At 44.4% G+C, this 18,267-nt stretch overlaps 1 protein-coding gene across 2 annotated transcripts in view; it reads left to right on the top strand.

Moving 5' to 3' along the window:
* The window catches only part of GRM5 (glutamate metabotropic receptor 5), a 452,493-nt gene that overhangs the window by 101,217 nt on the left and 333,009 nt on the right, over positions 1–18,267 (top strand). For both annotated transcript variants that reach the window (XM_039502070.1, XM_039502080.1), the window contains exon 2: positions 10,286–11,166. In XM_039502070.1, the coding sequence (XP_039358004.1) occupies positions 10,488–11,166 (679 nt within the window). In that variant the 5' untranslated portion in view covers positions 10,286–10,487. The remainder of the gene's footprint in view (positions 1–10,285; positions 11,167–18,267) is intronic.

Genomic DNA, 18,267 nt, shown 5'->3' with positions numbered 1-18,267 from the left:
CCGAAGGCTGGATCGTCGGGCCGGGATGTTGTCCTCCTATCAAGGGGCTATGGGGTGTGTGGGTGATGGGGGGGGGCGGGCTCCAGCAGCAATCCCCCCCCCATGCCCTCCTCTCCCCCTAGCGCAAGTTTGAGAAAGTAGCCCCTGGCCGGACAGGTGTGCTTGGGGGTCGGGCGTAGATCCGAGGTGCTGTCAGTGCAATAGCCCAGCACCCCCAGCCCGCTTGGCTGGGGCAGATCAGTTGGTGTGCGGGATCTGGGTCACCTGGCGTTCGCCCAGAATAACGTTGGAAGGGAAAACAAACCAAACCCAACGAGTGGAAGGAGCCGGGGATGGCACACACCCAGGTTGTGGAGCAGCGGGCACGGCAGCAAAAGTATGTTAATGCTATAAAATGGATGCACGAGCTAATCCTCCTCTGCAACGGCGTCCTGGTAAATAGGCAGCCCCGGCAGCAGCCGCTAAAGTCCAGATCAGCTATTACTTAAATGACATTTTTACATAATAGCCTGGAATAAAGAGGAGATTCCCTCCCCCTGTTGTTGTTGCTGCTGCTGCTGCTACTGGTGCCGCAGCGCTCTGGGAGGTGTTGAGTTTGTAGAGACTCGGGGATGGCTGCTGAGCCACCCCCACCCCGTAACCACACACCCGCTGTGGGGCTCGTGTGCCCAGGCGAACTGTTGCACAAAGGTGCATCTGGATGTGTGAGGAGGGGAATTTGCTGGGGGTGAGCGCGCGCGCGCGCGTGTGTGTGTGTGTGTGGCTAAGGGTTGGCCTGCAGGGAAGCCGGGCCCGTTTGGGGGGACGGAAAAGGATAGACGGAGACAGCAGCATTGGAAAGGAGTGTGGGGGAGCAGGGGGTCTGTGATGGGAGCCGCGGAGGTGCAGGGGATACTGACAGCGCCAAGGCGAGGGAGCGGAGGACGCTGATGAGAGCCGCGGAGTGAAGGCGGGGAAGCAGGTAACGTGTCTGCGGGGTGAGTAAAGGGAGGCGTGGGACGGAGGGCGCTGAGTAGCGGGGCTGCGGTACCAGGACACGCAGCAGGAGATGACAGGCGGAAGGTCTCCAGCGCCGCTAGGGAGTGGGGCGGGTTTCAGGGGTCATGCGGAGAAGTGGGGGGGGGGGTGATACCTGTTCTCGGGAAAGGCGAGGGTGGGATAAAGGAAGGAGAAGAGGGGAACTGAGGAGACTGCAGCTGGCAGCGGAGTTGGCAGCTCTGAATTCGCCCTTGGCCGGTGCATTGCTTCTCGCCTGGCTGTGTCTGGCGTTGTCACACTGGACTGCTGTGGCGTGGTATTGCCCCCATTTCACCGGGGAGGCCTTGTCTAACCCAGCGGCGTCCAATGGTGGGGTACCACCGCAGGAGGGAATCTGGTTGTAAAAATATATTCTTCCCCCCTCAAATAAGCATCAGGCGGAGCCAAGGGCGGTCTCGCTGCTTGGGCTCCTAGAGGGATCTGTGCCACTTGGTGGCACTAAAAAGTTGCGATGAAGACCATGCTAATCTCTCTGCATGTAAATTTCAACCTCCACCCCCATCCCGTGCCTCGTCCGCACACGCTGTAGGGTCTCAGGTGTGGGCTCCGTGTGATTAAACCTGAAAGAACGAGAACGAAATTGACCAGAAACCAATCTCCACTCTGCAGCGGTCTTTGCCGGGGGGATGTAAAACTTTGTGGAGAAATAAGGTATCTGCCGGCCGAAACAATAGGGGCAAATTCGTCTCTGGAGCTATTTCTGCGGAGAAAACACTGTGTGTACAGTGTGTGTGTGTGTGGGGGGGGGTGTCTATGTCTACATCTAAAGCTTAAGGTGCTACTTGCTCTCAGGAAGCAGGTTCTAGAGATACATGATTCATGGCTTTAGGTCATCCCCGGTATCATGCATGGCACCGAATTAGCCCTGTTGCCATACCTGTAGGGAAGCGGGAGGGGGGAGATGGAATACATTGAGTGGGGAGCCTTTAAAACCTTCATACACCTGAAGCAACTTCCCTGCAGTGCGAAATGCAAAAGGACTCAGATCGGGGGGAAGGATTAAAAAACCAATCCGTTATAAAACCAGAGACGCTGGGAGTCTGTATGTGATGCTGGGGAGGGGATAGGAGGCTCTGCCCTGCTAGGTTTGGGCAACGAGAGGTTCTGATGAGCAGAGAGCAAAGATCCAGCTGCTTTTTATCCAGAGAAACCATTGACGCCTCTTGCAAACGAGGCAGTGGCAATGCTAGATGAGCAGTGAGGGAGCAGCGTGTTGCATGGCACGAGGGGGAGGAAATACTCGGTCCTGAGTCTGTCTGGGATCGGGAGACAACAGGATGCGCTGGTAGCTGGAGGAGTGACAGTGCTAGCCAAGTGGGGCCAAAGGCGCTGCTGCCGGATGGTGACCTCTTCAAAGAGACCCGAGGATTATTCAGCCCGCCAAAGGGTCTGCGATAGGATTTGCTATCTACAGCCGTGTTAACAATTGCAGGGGGCACCTTGCCTGCGCGTCTTGACTATTGACACCCCAGGGCAAGTGGCGAATGCTGCCATCCACAAGGTAATTCGGCCGGGGTGGGGGAGGGAGGGATGGTGTGTGTGTATCGGTCCCCGTTGCAGCTAAAGGAATTCCGTACCCAGCAGGAGATCTCCCTCCCTTTCCCCCTGTTGTTCCGTGTCCTGATCGCATGGCTTGTAAGCAAGAGAAGGCTGCACGTGAACGGGGTAGGAAGAGGCGCAGCGCCATGCAGCGTGCTTCGCCTGCACATGGCATGGCTGGACTGTCGGTATGTCTGCTTGGGAAGCCTCCGTAGTGACACGGCTCCGGGGCCAGCACAGGCTGTGGTGCTCTGCACGCTGGGACCAGCCAGTTAGTTACCTCGCGGCTTTGCAGGCGCGACCTTCCTCCACGATTAGGTGGAGGAGGAACCTCCCCCATACCTGGCTTTTCCTAGGTTTAAATGACCTGGGTGCTCCGCTCGGCGGGGGAGGCTTTTCCTCCCTGGGCAGGAGGGGCGGTGCAGTGGAAAAGGCAAGGGACTTGCTCTCCAGAGAGAGCGGCGCGGTGCTCAGCCGAGCCCCAGCCTGCCTGTATGACCTTGGGACAAGTCACACAACCCGCTCTCAATTCCCCAGCGAATACATGGGGCTAGTAATACCGCCTGGTGTTACCAAAATCCGCTGCTGATTGCGCTCCGCCCAGATACTACCGTGATGAGGCCAGATATGTAGAGAGATCTAGCTAGGTCCAATACATAAATGGTTGTGTATAGGCGTATATTATAGCTGGCTACACCTGTAGGTGAGATTGCCCTGTACTTTATAAACCCCTGTTTATGTGTGTGTATAAATCAAAACCTGTAGCCCAATTTGGCATAGTTGTTACCAATACAAGTCCCCCCTCCCCTCCCATTTTCCCAGTCCTTAACTTGTGTCTTGAAATCCCCAGTTTGGTGCCTGACAGCTGAGTATCTGTCTCGGGAGGTGTCCAGCTGTTAGTAGCCTGTTAAGGACCACAGACAGCTCCTTCTAATGCTTGGGGAGAACTGACTGGATTGAGGATACCGCTCTTAGCAGCTGCTCCATGTAAAAGGGAAGGAAAATTTAAGTTTGACTATCAGGTGAAACTCCCCACTGGTGAGATCTATTAGCCCGTGGAATCACTTCTCCAAAGGGAAGTGGTGGAAACCCCCATCCCTTGAGATATTTAGGCTAGAAAAAGCACTTGAAACTACCCATCAGGGACCAATCCTGAAAAGATAGTGGGGATGCACTAGGAAACCTAACAGGTCTCTTTTATCTTTGATTTTATTATTATATTGCAAAAGATTCAATTGTAATTTACAATAGCACCTCACAGTGGAGAAACATATTCAAGTAGTAATGTCTGTGCGATGCGGATGGGGGTATTGTTATAGTTTTGTTTGGCTTTTATATTTTCAATGCTAAGCAATCACCCTTTGGATCCTCAATATGTGCTTTAGCCTCTTCTTTACTTATATATTTTGACATATAGCTGCTTACTTAGTAAAGTGGCAATATGGAAATACGCTTCATGCCCCCTTGTATAGTGATTTGCTATGATGTCTTCTGCAGTTATCACTTTCCCTTGCTTTCTGTTTATCACTTCTTCTGGGTCTGACGGTATTGTGAATAATCAAATCATTAAGCATAGTTGCAAGCACACTGGAAATATTAGTTTCTGTGTCATTCAACATAATTAGGGTTTTGCTAATAACAGTAATACCTTGTATATATACTGTGGGGCCTTCTATAGATCATTGGCTGTTTTACTGGAATATTAGTTGCATATTAAAAAGTGTATCAAAGAATTAAAGAAATGCAGAATAGACAAAGGAGCTGTGTGGGACTATGTTAGAGCAAAGAATACTAGAGGAGTCAGTATAGTCCTTTATGATGGTACAATGTGTGTTTTGAAGTTTACTACATTGGTCCATTTTCTGATTTTATGGTCTTTACTCTACATTTTCAATTCATGTCCTAATATTTGTAAAGGGAACTACATAGTGGTTTTCATTTCCTGTCCCTTGGCGCACATCAGTTTAGTCTATTCTTAAAGGGCACGATCCAAAGCCCATTGGAATTCTCAGTGCAATTAGTTGGCTGGCAACTCTGATTTTTGGTCCATTTTTTTAAAATTAAAGTTGAACGGCTTTTGAAATCTAAACGCAAAATAACCTGCTTATTATAGGCCAAGGTTTCAAAAACAACTAGTGATTTTGGGTGCTTCAATTTTTAGATGCCCAACCTGAGACATCTAAGGAACCTGATTTCCTAGCGTGGGTGTTCAGTACTTTCTGCAAATCAGGCCCCAAAATCACTTGGTCTCAATGTGCAGGGATAGTCTTCAGCCAACAAAAACAGGAGATCAGAGTTAAGTCTTATCATCCTTAAGTTTCACTCCTTACCCAAGTTTAAATGCTCTGCCTATATAGAGCACAGCATAGACATCTTTATTCTGTATCCCTTATGCACCCCAAACCCTTTCTGATTTCAGTGGGAGATTTGCCTGTGTAAGAATTGCACGATTGGGCTTGTGGGCCAATACATCAGTGACTGTTTTCAGATGCTTTCAGTTCCCATGTGATGAAAATCCTGAACTTTGAGTTCCCCAGAATGTATTGGTTTAAATCAGATAGGCTTTAAATTAATTTAATTGCTTTAACAATTGGGTGGCAGTGAAGCAGTTATGCTTGGTGCATATGTATGCCTAGGAGTCATTTAATCTGCAGATACTCGCATGAGGAGTGTTTCTATATATTGAGTGAAATTTGTCATTACATACGTGTCTTGATCCCGCTAGGTGCTATGAATTCTGGCCCCAATCCAGGAAAATTTAGGTAGGTACTCAAATGAATCAAAGGGATCCCTCCTGTTCTTAAAGTTGAGTATCTTCTTAGGTGCTTTGCTGGATTAGACCCAGAGCCTTCATCACCTTGCAGGATCAAGCCCATACACAGTAGATAGATTTTCTCTCATACATAACTTAGGCATTTTAAAATGTTAAAAAATTATTCAAAGGCACTTAAGACATTAAGAACTAATAGGCATTGTTGTCCGTAAGGTTACAGGGCTGTAGAAAAACTGTCTAGGAGTAAAATGATTTTCTTGTTTTCCTAATGTAAAATGGACCAAATCAATTCCCTCCCCATACAATTAATAAAAAAGTCCCTAACTGAGATTATACATGAGTAATGGTGAACTACAAACCCCATATAACAGGGGAGTATAACAGAAAAGCAGACAGGCTGTTAACTCTACCATCATTAGTGGGCTCTGCTATAATGTGAGCTGTTTGTATAGGAAATGTTTTACATTGTAAAGACTCAAGCAAAGTTACTTTTGCTGGAGCATAAAGCAAAGGAAGTCAGAGATGCCCCACCATATAAACTCCCAGCAATTCATGTTTTGAAGAAAGAGCAAATGTTCAAGACTCCTAGTGGCTTTTGAGGAATCAGGATTAAATTAATGGAAGTACAGTGCAAAGTCACTTTGTTGTTGTTGTTTTTTTCTCCACCAATTATAATTCCAGATAGTTTAGCATTTCAAGTTCAAGTAAATAATTTTAGAATGATGCAGTATTACACACAGAGTGCTGGAGATGTTAATTTACCGTGCTTTTAAGCTCTGTCCTTGGCACAAAACAGCTGGAATATTGCCCTACAAGGATATCCGAGGACTCCTCCTGTCCTAGGATGTCATAGTGGCCACATGCCTGTCTCCCATCCTCTTTAGAGGGTTTGGGCAGGGTACATGCCAAAGGAGAAGGGAGGCAATACAGAGTGCTGTGTGCTCCATCAGATACACAGCTGGAGTAAATTGGGGTAGCACTATTAACTTCAATGTAGCAATACCAGTTTATACCAACTGAAGCGCTCATGCAAAATGTTTCTCATTCCTGACAAGACAGCAGGTGTTCTGTTTCCACCATATATTTTAGTGGCTGCAGATTCCAGTGCGCAGTATACACTATATACACTATTATACTTAGGTGTGATAGCTTTTGCCTTTTAAAATATTTTCCTGGCCATATCCAAAAAACTGGCATACACCAGTAATCCCATCTTTCTTATATTGGAATAAATCGGGAGTAACTCTCTTGAAGTCAGTGGTGTTGTACCAGTGTAAAACTAGTGGGCAAACAGATCCATACCCTAAGTGTTTTGTTTGTTGGATTGCATGTGCATCAGTGAAGGAGAATAAGTGCAGGTATATTAACAGCAGTTCCCAATCCTTTACTATGCACATGTTCTTCAAGAGTTCACTGTCTTCAAACCTGAACACTCTGATGGGTTCCCTGCTCGATTTTATATTAGAGATGTCTCCCAGGAAATGCCAGTGGGATGCTCAGCCCATTATATCTCTGCTCAACTATCTTTTAGCCAAGGAGAACCTTTTAGCCAAGTTGAGATGTTCACCATGCTGACCCTGATGACATCCCTCAGTGCCCTGCCTGCAAAGACAGACGATCTCTCTTTAACACTGGTGTAAATTCTAAATAACTCCACTGGTGCACTTAATGATGCCAGTGTAAATTCCATGTAATTTCACTGGCTGGTTTAAAGTCCGTGGAAGACAGTGGGAGTCTCTCCATTGACTTCGGTGGGCTTTGGATCAGAGTCCTAGCTATAACAGTGTAAATCCCAAGTGAGTCTGCTGGCTCTCTTAGTGATGTGGGTAAATTCCCAAGTAAATTTATTCTGTCACTTAGCTACTTTGGTGCAAATGAAATAACTGTCAACGCTGATGTAACTAAGATCAGAATCTGGCTTTCTGGCCCTGGCTCTCAGGAGTGAGAGAGTTTGAGGGCTCTCAGAGTTGGCCTTTGGGCCCTATGGAGCCCTCAGCGTGGGCCCCCCTTGATTTTGGTGAGCTGGAAATGTAAAGGAGAACCTCAGCTTCTGTTTTCTAGCTCTCTGTCTTGCAGAGATAAAACGAACACCAGTATAAATACATGTGAACTGGGGTTGAGAGGAACAGATCGCTGGACTCTACTTTCTGCATTCTGAGGTCCGGGAAGGCGAACATTGCCAACCTGGCATCCCCTTCACATGCATAGTATGCAAATTGAGTTGGTTACCTGAAGCTGTAAATGTAGAGAATTATGTCACCAACCTGCTCGGCTGCATTGGACTGGCCCTGGTGTGATAATGGTACACAGGAATTTGATACATTTGGTGGAGAATCATTGTTAAACAAGCTCATCCAAAAATACTCAGACTGGCTCTGTTTGCTGAGTACACAGCTACCCAGAGAGGCAGGAGGTGAGCAGCACTTTATAATTGCACTTCCAGCCTTGCTCTGAGCCAGGGCCAGAATTTGGCTGTTTAATAATAATGCTTTGCTACCCGAGGAACTGAACACAGTTTACAAACATCAGCTGATTTGAATAATGGGGCTTGCAATGGAATAAAGGGGGAAATAGACGTGTTAAACGTTATAATAAGTTACATTAATTTATGGTGTAAGATTTTAATCTGTCCTGATAATTTACAAAAGTACCCTGGAGTGATCTGTCATCCATAAAACAGTTTACAGCTGATACTGAATTGTCTTCAGAGGCACACAATAAACAGTTGGAGGATCTAAGATAAGTAGTAGCAACATTCTGTAATTAAATTGAGACTAGTTAACCTGAATTGCATCACTTTTATTGCTTCACTGCAGAGGATTGTTATAGTGATATTCCAAGTCTTCACAGACTATGAAGCACTTGTTAAACTGATTTACAACAGTTTTGCAAGGTGTATTTCATTGCTAGCTCTTTCTATTAATACTGAAAATTACAAGGACTATTTCTTTTCAGTATTGTTTTATTATCACCCCTCTTTGAAGAAATTAATTTGCAGATGTTCAGCTACACATTGCACGACTACTTCTGTGCAAATAGTTTTTTAGAATGCTTATGTGAGGATAGAATGTCCAAATAAAGTTGGTTATCCGTAGACACTAATGTCTTTTGTGTTGGACTATGTGTTTGTTGCTTTCAGCGTTATGCGCTTTAACTTCATTGTGGCACAGGCTTGAACTATATACCTGTGAATGACAAGGTAGGAATTTGCTAGATTCTGATCTCCATTACACCAGTGTCAATACAATGCTAAGAGAAGGGGTTAGGAAGAGATGCGGTATAACTTCCTGCAGCAGAAATTTCTCACAGTTTCTTTTGAAATAGCTGGTATGGGCCATTGTCAGAGACAGGATACTGGACTGGACTCAACTTGGTCTGATCCACGATTGTTCCTAATTCCATTAGGAATTAGGGGGAGGGAGAGCTCAGTGGTTTGAGCATTGGCCTGCTAAACCCAGGGTTGTGAGTTCAATCCTTGAGGGGGCCACTTAGGGATCTGGGGCAAAAATTGGTCCTGCTAGTGAAGGCAGGGGGCTGGACTCAATGACCTTTCAAGGTCCCTTCCAGTTCTAGGAGATTGGTATATCTCCTATTATATTATTATATTCAGTGGATGTGTATCGGTGTAACTGAGATTAGAATCTGGTCTAGAATTTACAGTTAGCTCATTATTAATGGGGTTCAGTATGTGGTTTTCCTAACTGGCTCTGAGCCTTCAGAGCCACATGTGCTTCACTTTACAGGCTGTGAATAGTCCCATTGACACAAACAGGACAATACACAGTGCCTAAAATGTGCTACAGTCTTGGCTGGATCAGGGCATGTAAGAAACCTCTTTGAACAGAGTTCAGCAATGTGCTCAGCACCTGCTGTGAGGTTCTGAGTGTTTTAAAGTCCCTGTGACTTCGCTATGCTGATCAGGATATGAAATCTTTGATGACAAATGAAAAATAAGTACCAAAGCAACAATAAAAAAAAATCAAATGCAGCTCTTTTCTAGTCTGCAGTGCAGAGTGCATAAAATGTTTTGTGCACTATTGTGTCTGCATTGCATGTACACTGTTGGTTTCCTATCGTGGGGATCTGTATAAACAGTTTATACTCCAAAGAGTTGCACTTATCATTGGTGTAGGTGGGTTTAACGCTGCAGAAATCAGTGGCTTTGCATGCACTTATTACACCTGGTGAATTTTACCTACAGATGCAAAACAAGGAAACACCTTTCAGCTAGTCTGATATTAGGACTAATTTACTACATCTATGACTAAATGCAGAGTAGTCAGTATTTAAAAATAATATGATATTAATTAAAATTCGGTACTTAGTAGTTGCTAACAAAAGTGATTGTTTTCAAATCTGTCTGTCAATGGAAATCTATAGCCTTTTTTGAACCAGCTGAGTTTTGCGAAAGATTTGAAGAGCCAGATTCTGCTTCCATGTATATCAGTGTAGGTCTGGAGTGACTCCACTGATGGCAGTGGAGTTCCTTTGGATTTATACTAGTGGAATTGAGAGCGTAATATGGGCCAGAGTACATTACTGTGCATCCTATGTATATTCTGAATTACAATATTCAAATGTTCGAAAGGTTAAGGAGGAGATTTTCAAAGGCACAGATGAGAAGTAGGGCACATCAATGGGAATTAACTGCCATTAATGGGACTTAACTGCCATTTGTGCCTTAAAAATTAGCTCCCCAAAGTGCTTTTTGTGTATCTCTTTTAAACAGTCTGGCTTCAGTAGAGCTCTGTTGATTTACACCAGCTGAGGACCTGACCCAGCATAATGAAATGGTAAAGCACAAAAAGCTTTTTTAGCTTGCAAGATAATGAAAAAAGTAAATGTGTGATGTGGTGTTATCACCATTGACAGCAGAGGGAATAGACATCCTTACAACTGATTTTAAAGCTATTTCCTGTATCTTTTTTTTCAAAGGTTATGAAGATTATGATCACATGTGCAGCTCTGCCTAGCTGTTCCCTTGGAGACGATGGTGGTTCCCTAGAGAATAGGTGGAAATGCCTGGTTAACCATCAGCTTCCTGCTCTTTTTATCCAAAAGATTCTCTAACTACTTTTTAACAACTCTCCATTTTATTCCATCATGTTGTCTCTACCAGCTTAAACTATTTCCTAAGATGGTCCTTTTGCTGTTCCTTGCAATCCTGTTATCGAAGGAAGATGCCAGTGGGAACTTTGGGTTTTTGGTTTCTGCACAGTCCAATGAAAGAAGGGTGGTTGCACATATGCCTGGTGATATTATCATTGGAGCTTTGTTTTCTGTCCACCATCAGCCAACTGTTGACAAGGTCCATGAGAGAAAATGTGGAGAGGTAAGGGAGCAATATGGCATACAGAGAGTGGAAGCGATGCTTCATACTCTGGACAGAATTAATCTGGACCCAACACTGTTGCCAAATATAACACTAGGCTGTGAAATAAGGGACTCTTGTTGGCATTCTGCTGTGGCTCTGGAGCAAAGCATTGAGTTCATAAGGGACTCTCTTATTTCATCTGAAGAAGAAGAGGGGATAGTGCGCTGTGTCGATGGATCTTCAACATCTATCCGCTCCAAGAAACCCATTGTCGGCGTCATTGGACCTGGTTCTAGTTCAGTAGCGATTCAGGTCCAGAACTTGTTGCAGCTTTTCAATATACCTCAGATTGCTTATTCTGCCACGAGCATGGACCTAAGTGACAAAACTCTGTTCAAGTATTTCATGAGAGTCGTGCCATCTGATGCACAGCAAGCTCGAGCTATGGTGGACATTGTCAAACGCTATAACTGGACCTATGTTTCTGCTGTACATACTGAAGGCAAGTGTTCTGCTTTTTTCATCCAAGCATGATTCTGAATTGCAAGCAGTAGGTAGTTAATTACTAGATGATTATAGTGTTGTGTCTTTTTTCAACCTGTTAGTTCTGAATGGTGTGGATTACGTACTTTAGTTTAAATATTAATTTCATACACTTGATGTGTCTTGGTGACATTGGGCTGGTATTGATTGAACAGAAGGTTTGAAATCCAGAGTTTTACAGTGTGAAATGTGTTTTTCATATAATTTATCACTTACATAAAGTCCTTCAGGTGCCATTTAAAAATTGGCTGGGTAATTAGCTTAATGTAGCTACTACTCAATACAGCAGTTGGAATATTCATTATGTTTATGGTGGTGGCAACTGCTAAGGGAGCTAATTCTGGTCTTAGCAGTATGAGCTTCACTGGGGCATGGGAGAGCGGTGATAGTAGCTGAGCCACGTGCTCTTCGTTAGCACTTGATGCCAGTATGAGTGTATGCATAAGAGACTTGGGGACCTGGCCAATGCTCTGAGTGACCACACCTCCTTAGGATCAAGGAGAACATTTTGCTAGGACCTCTCTCTAGTATTTAATGGATGACTAGGTCAATTTTTTGATCTATATCTGCTCCTCTGCTTTTGGGGATGGGTGGGAAGAGCCTTCTTGCACCTTTGTCACACTCCCATGTTCCGTGCAGGTGTGTAACAGGCCAGAATTGTGCCCTACACGCATCTCCTTCCTTTAAGTTTCTTCCAAGATTAGAGATTTTACACTGTACTATGAAGTTCATGCGGTAAAATCATGGGATAGGGAGGAGTGAAGGTAGATTCCAAATGAGAAAAAGAGCCTGATTCCCCCATGATTTACACTGGCTTACTACACTTTACCCATCTTTTTTGGGTAATGTTGACCTGATGCATGAGTGTGGTGACCTCCTCTACTCTGGTTGATACCTACAACACATCATATAGGACTTAGACCTAAGTATTAAAAGACCATTAACTCTAGTGAATGTAAACTGTTTTAGAATTTATATGCAGATTTTTAAAAGCAATTTTTCCATCCTGATCATGAGGGCTGATGAGTAATTGCAGTCTTATTCAGATATGTATGCATGAATACATTAGCAGTTTAATGTAACAGCGTACAAATCACACAGCGTCATATCATGCGCTGAAGCTGCTATGGGCCATATGACCTCCATGTCGGAACTTCCCATCAAAAAATGTGTGTGAATATCAGCTTGGGAGCATGATTTGAAAAAGGAGGAGGAGATAAGTGATATATTAGTGTTGCATATTATCATGTGATGTCACTTTTTTAATTCTTCCAACTTCTGCACAAGCAACGCCCCCGTTTTAAGGTCACGCATCCAACACAAGCAGAGTTGAGCTTGTGTCGATGTCTGTCTCCACACGTCATAGACACACAACATAGACCAGACAGTAACATGCATCCCCTGATAATCTTACCACAGAAGGCGGGTACATAGCGGTGGTTGAATGTTGGGAAGGAGGGGCATGGGGACACTGGAATTGAAGCTAGAGATCGCTGCTGTGTATGAGACAAGAGGGGTGGATGGGTTTAGGGATGGGAAGAAGGGACCCAGCAACCACCAAATGTGTAATTAGTAAGATGTTTCCTTATCACCATCCTGAACACATGGAATAGATGGTGGTCTTTAAACCAAAGCCTTGGATAGGGTGTGGTGTGGAGCATCACTGGAGAGATGCCCAGACTCTCCTAAAGTGCTGTTCTTTGCACAGATAAGGGAATGCAGTTTGTGTGGAGCAAGAAGCGTCCCTGACCACTTTTTGGTGTCCTGTTATTGCAAGCAGCCCCAAGAAAGGTTGTGGGGAAGCTTCTTGCTTGTCTTTCCATCCCTGCCTGGCCACACAGAGGCTGCTCACCATCTGGGCCATTTTGCAAATTGCATCTGTGTCTGTTTTTGTCTTTTCAGGTGGTATCCCCTTTGGGGCAGGGATTGTCTTCCTCTGTGTTGGAAAATGTCTTGTGCCCTTTGAATGCTACCACCACCTGAAATAAAAAATAATAATTAACCTCCCCTCCCCCCCAAAAAAGTGTAACCGCCAATGGAGAGCTGGATTTCCAGATGTTTCAAATGAATGCTGTGCTTTATCTTATGATCAATCTCTAGTAAACAAGAATCCACAAGCATAGAAGGAAACATCAAAGACTTTTCTTTGCTTAGTCTTGAAAGAATTGTTAGAACCTATGGGCAGATCCTCAACTGGTGAAATTCAGCAGAGCTTCATCTGTTTTACACCAGTTGAGGGTTAGATCCTCACTGGTCAAATGTATCGTTTGGTTAATTTTTGCAAAGCAGTTTGAAAGAACCTAACATCTGAAGTACCGTGTTCCAATAGGGGTGTTTTACATGGAAGTAAAGATCTTGCCAAGTGGAAACCTCCAAGGCCTGATTACACCGTGTTTACACCAGAGTAGCTCCATTGATGTCATTGGAGGTACTCCTGATTTGCATTGGGAGTGGGTGAGAGTAGAATCTGAGGCACACATTGGGATCCTACCATCTGATGTCACGTGAAGACGATGAGCATGTCCTCTCTGTCTGAATAGCCTCAGAATTCCACAAATAAACATAAAACGCTAACAGCTTGCCTTTAAAATTGGCTGTAGAAATAGGAATTCGTTCAGATGTGCTGGGCACTTTCCAAACACTTGCTGCTGTCCCAAAGAGGGGAAAAAATAACAAAACACAGATGAAGGTTGGGGAAAAGGGATTCAACACACACATGCAAATAGATCCTGGTGACGATATTCATGTGCCTTGTTATTTTCCCTTCTAAAAATATGTCTAAACTATTCCCAACTACCCGCCCACCTAGTGATTTGTAAGTTTTATTTTTTAACTGTAGCTCATCCTAGCCTAGTTTCTATTTCTGTTTAAACCTCCTGACTCTTGCACATTTACCTATTGATTTATACCCATTATTATTATTATTTCAAATACGAGTAAAAATGCTAAATCCCGCTCTTATGCCTAACTGCTATCTTATCCATGATCCCCACGCATTAACCATTGATACGGCAACCCCCGGTCCCTCCTTCAGGATCTTTCATAAGCCATTCCCCTCTGCCTATGTGTATATGCAGGGCACCGTGAGCCCTGACACACAATCTCTGACTTCCTGAGGGGGAATGTTTCCATCCTCAGGAGGTAGAGAGATCCTACACCTCATGGCTGCCCTTGGTAGAGGACCTGGACAGGGAGGAACCTGAAGGGAAAGTCCATCCTGGCTGATTAAAAGATTTTAAGGTTAGAAGGTACCACTAGTCTACCCTCTGCATAACACAGGCCATAAAATTTCACCTAGTAATCCCTGCAGTGGAGGGAAAATATTATTACTCATTTTCTAGCCCTGCGCTATACAAGCACACAGAGATTATCCCTTCCTCCTAGAATCTAAATAGACATAAGGTAGGAGGGGGAAACAGAGAAGAGAAGTGAGTTTCTCCAGGTCAGTGGAAGAACTGGGTTTAGACCCAGGTCTCCTGATCCCCAGCCTAGCTCCCTAGCTCTGACAGTACAATTTATTTCCTTCCATAAACAGTGAAAGAGCGAATGTCAGGTAAATCGCCAGTGTTCACATGCATCAAGAGTGATTGGTGAGCCACCTTTGGCTAATCCTAATGGTGCTGGAATCAGATCTACATTGATTAGTGCCTCTAAACCAGTAGGTTGTTGTTTCTATCTATTGGAGGAGCGACATATAAAAGTAGACTGTCTCCCGATGGCTATGTTTCTGATATTGCATATAATAAAAGTTGTCTTGTATTAAAAATCTTGCAGAGTGACGGCAAGACAATTATTTCAGAACAGTAATCGTCCAAGAGCTAAAAGGGACTTGTGATGCTGGAGTGAGATTTTGGAACTATGCTTTTTGGCTGGATAGGGAGGAATTGGGCAACCATGAATCCTGTATTCCTAAAATGAATGTGGGTGATGATCCAATATGTATTCATAGGAAATCTCCAGTAGGATTAAAGGACTTGGCTTTGCAAAATATCACCATGTCAGTGCTCTTTCTCCAGCTGCAGAATTCCTCAAGTGTCTCAGCCCTTGTCACCTGGACCTCACTACTGAGCACACAGGCAAATGAGTCAGACACACACGCCCAGTGTGCATTGTCTTTAACTGCACACTTTACCAGCTTGGTGAAAGCTCTGTGCAAAATGCATGGCACATGTCCAGTGGGCAGTTCTTAAAGGGTCATAATGGCATGAAAATCCTTTTTCATGGAACACTGACCAGTGAGGGCTGTTTCACTGGCAGGTTTCAAATGTCTACAAAAGAGGAAAAGAACTGAGCAGGCTCCATATCCCCTTTTCACCCCCCAGATTTAGGGTAGGGAGCTGATATGACTCCCAGAATACATTAAAGCAGCCCATGCAGCTGCTCTGTCTTATGGCAGTCTCCCCAGGGCTGCCTATGGACTGTACTGCAGTCTAAAAACTCCATTGCATTGATTGCTATGGGTACATTCCTGCCTGACCCCAACCTACCCACTCCCACCAAACCCTCCTATGCTGTGACCCAGTAGGGGCGGGGGGCTGTGTAGGGCCACTTAGGTTGTCCTTAGGCAGCTGCCGCACTTTGGGAATTCTCCCCTGGCCTACTGTGACTTTTTGGTGACTGGAACAGAGTAGGAGGGGTGGAGTGGGGACCAGAATCGGGTGTTTAAACTTGTCAGCCTGCTGGAAAGCATCTTGACTAGTCATTGTTTGAATAATTAATGAAGCAGTTAGTGATCTTGGAGGTGAACTAAAAGTTATGGATTTTGGTTTAATTTAATTTAGAATCAACTCACTAGAGATGAATGTAGCCTCCATCATATTAAAAGCTGACTGCGGTCTCTTCACTTCTTGGAGTGTGGCTATGCTGCTGTAACACTATGTTATATCACACACATGCAATATGATGCACACACATTCACTGAGGAGGATATGCACTGATCTGGATGGCTATTGGCACAAACAGAAAATAATAGAGGCAATTGATATATCTTTGAGGCAACCCAATTTATTTTAAAAAATCCTTATTTCTGAGCTAACTGCTTATCCACCTTCTGTGGATGACACTTCACGTGAACCACAGTAAAGATTCACCTAGAGCGATATCCTTGATTCTGGCTGACTGGATATATGACCAGTCTAAATCATGACCCAAACCACAAGGATGTGTAAGACCTAAACAGTATCAACTACATTGTCACAGTGCCGGCGAACAATGGATGTGGGACAGCCTCTGCTGTGTGCTCAGCAAAGGAGTGCAAGGTAATGTGGAAGGGCAATAACTGGGCATGTCCATTAGAAAAGGGACCTCTGGTAAACTGTCCCACAGTGCGACTCCACACGGCCAAAACTCAGCAGCTGAGAGAAGACAGGTTAAAAAAAGCAATACAATAAAAAAAATTAAAAAAAATGGTGCCTGACTGAGAAGATTCTAATTTTAATGATCCTCCCCCAGTACGTTTATTCAATTTTATCTGAGGCAGAGCTGTACTAACTTCCTCTTTTGGTAGCTCTGGCTGAAGCTGAAATCTTGAGGTGTTCCTACTAGCAGGCCGAGAGACGTGCATAGTACTGTGTAGGGCACTGTATCGTGACTGACGTCTTCTACTAACACAACAGTTTCAACGTGGAACCCGGTTCTCAAATGTGGATGCTTAAATCTGTGTTTGGGAGATTTAGGAGAGGATGGAGAGATGCTTTAGGAGCCTAAGTCATTCCTTAGGTGCCTAAAGTAGCCACCTACTTGGATTTTGGCACCCAATTTTAGACACCTGTATGTGAAGAGAGGGTAGCAGCAATGGATTCTACAAAGTGATGCCAGTGTGCTTAAAATTCTTCATGCCTATTCAGCCTGAGATCTCTATGTTGGGACTGCCATTAAAGACACTGGTTAGTGCAAATTGCGGTGCGGCTGAGACATGTATACCTGTCTGTTGGAGCTCAGACTGACACCAGAAAAGTCACCAGACAGGTAAACACGTCTGTTACCAAACAGGATTTGAACCAGCAACCTAGAAGTGAAGTGCCTAGAATCATCCAGACTCCATGTGTTTTTTATCCTTTTAATCCTAGTCTGTGGCTTTATTGATCTGGTGGGAACAGTTTGAAGATCAAAGCATTTTAATGTGCTTAAAACCCACAAGTTTCAGTTGCTCTAGCACTGAAGTCACACAACAAGTCTCCTTGGTTGGTCCCATAGCTCCTCTCCGCACTTGATTAATAGATTTTAAAGCAAGTAGGTACAATTATGCTAATCTAGTCTGACCTTCTGCATAATTAAGTCTACGGAATTTCACCTAGTAATTTTAGTATGAAGCCCATAACTTCTGTTTGAGCTGTTGCATGTCTTTTAGAAAGGTATCTAATCGCCATTTAAAACCTTAAAATGGTGGAGAACCCACCATATCCCTAGGTGAGTTGTTCTAATAGTGAATTACCCTTGCTATTAACAAATTGTGTCCTATTTCTAGTCTGTATCAATCTAATTTCAACTGCCAGCCACTGGACCTTGTTATGCCTTTGTCTGCTAACCTGGTCTATACTAATGAAGTAAGTCGTTCTAAGTTATGCTAGTTGCATAACTTAAGTTGATGTAGCTTAAATTGACGTACAGTGGTGTCTACACCGTGCTATGGTGAGGGGAGATGCTGTCCTGTCAACATAGCTTCCACCTCTAGGGGAGGTGGAGTACTGACGTCAATGGGAGAGCGCTCTGCCACTGACTTATTGCGTCTTCTCCTGATCCATGAATCCATGGCAGCGGTGCCAATTTAGCCAGTAGTGAAGACAAGCCCTAAGAGACCTCTGCTTTCAGAATCCTCTCCTCATGTAGGTACTTGTAGATTATGATCAAGTCACCTCTTAAACTTCTCTTGGGCCATGGATAAACTAAATCGTTCTAGCTCTTAAGTCTCTCTCTCAGTAAGGCAGGTTTTCCAGACTTTGTGTCATTCTTGTAGCTTTTTCTGAACCCTTTTCAATATCCTTTTTGAAGCGTGTACACCAGGACTGGGACACAGTATCTCAGCATGTTGGTTCCACAGATTATTTTCCTTTCTAGGCAT

Source organism: Mauremys reevesii, linkage group 1 (assembly GCF_016161935.1).
Source record: "Mauremys reevesii isolate NIE-2019 linkage group 1, ASM1616193v1, whole genome shotgun sequence".
Lineage (NCBI taxonomy): Eukaryota > Metazoa > Chordata > Testudines > Geoemydidae > Mauremys > Mauremys reevesii.
Note: the sequence above shows the minus strand (reverse complement) of the source record. Positions and strands in the feature narration are given on the sequence as shown.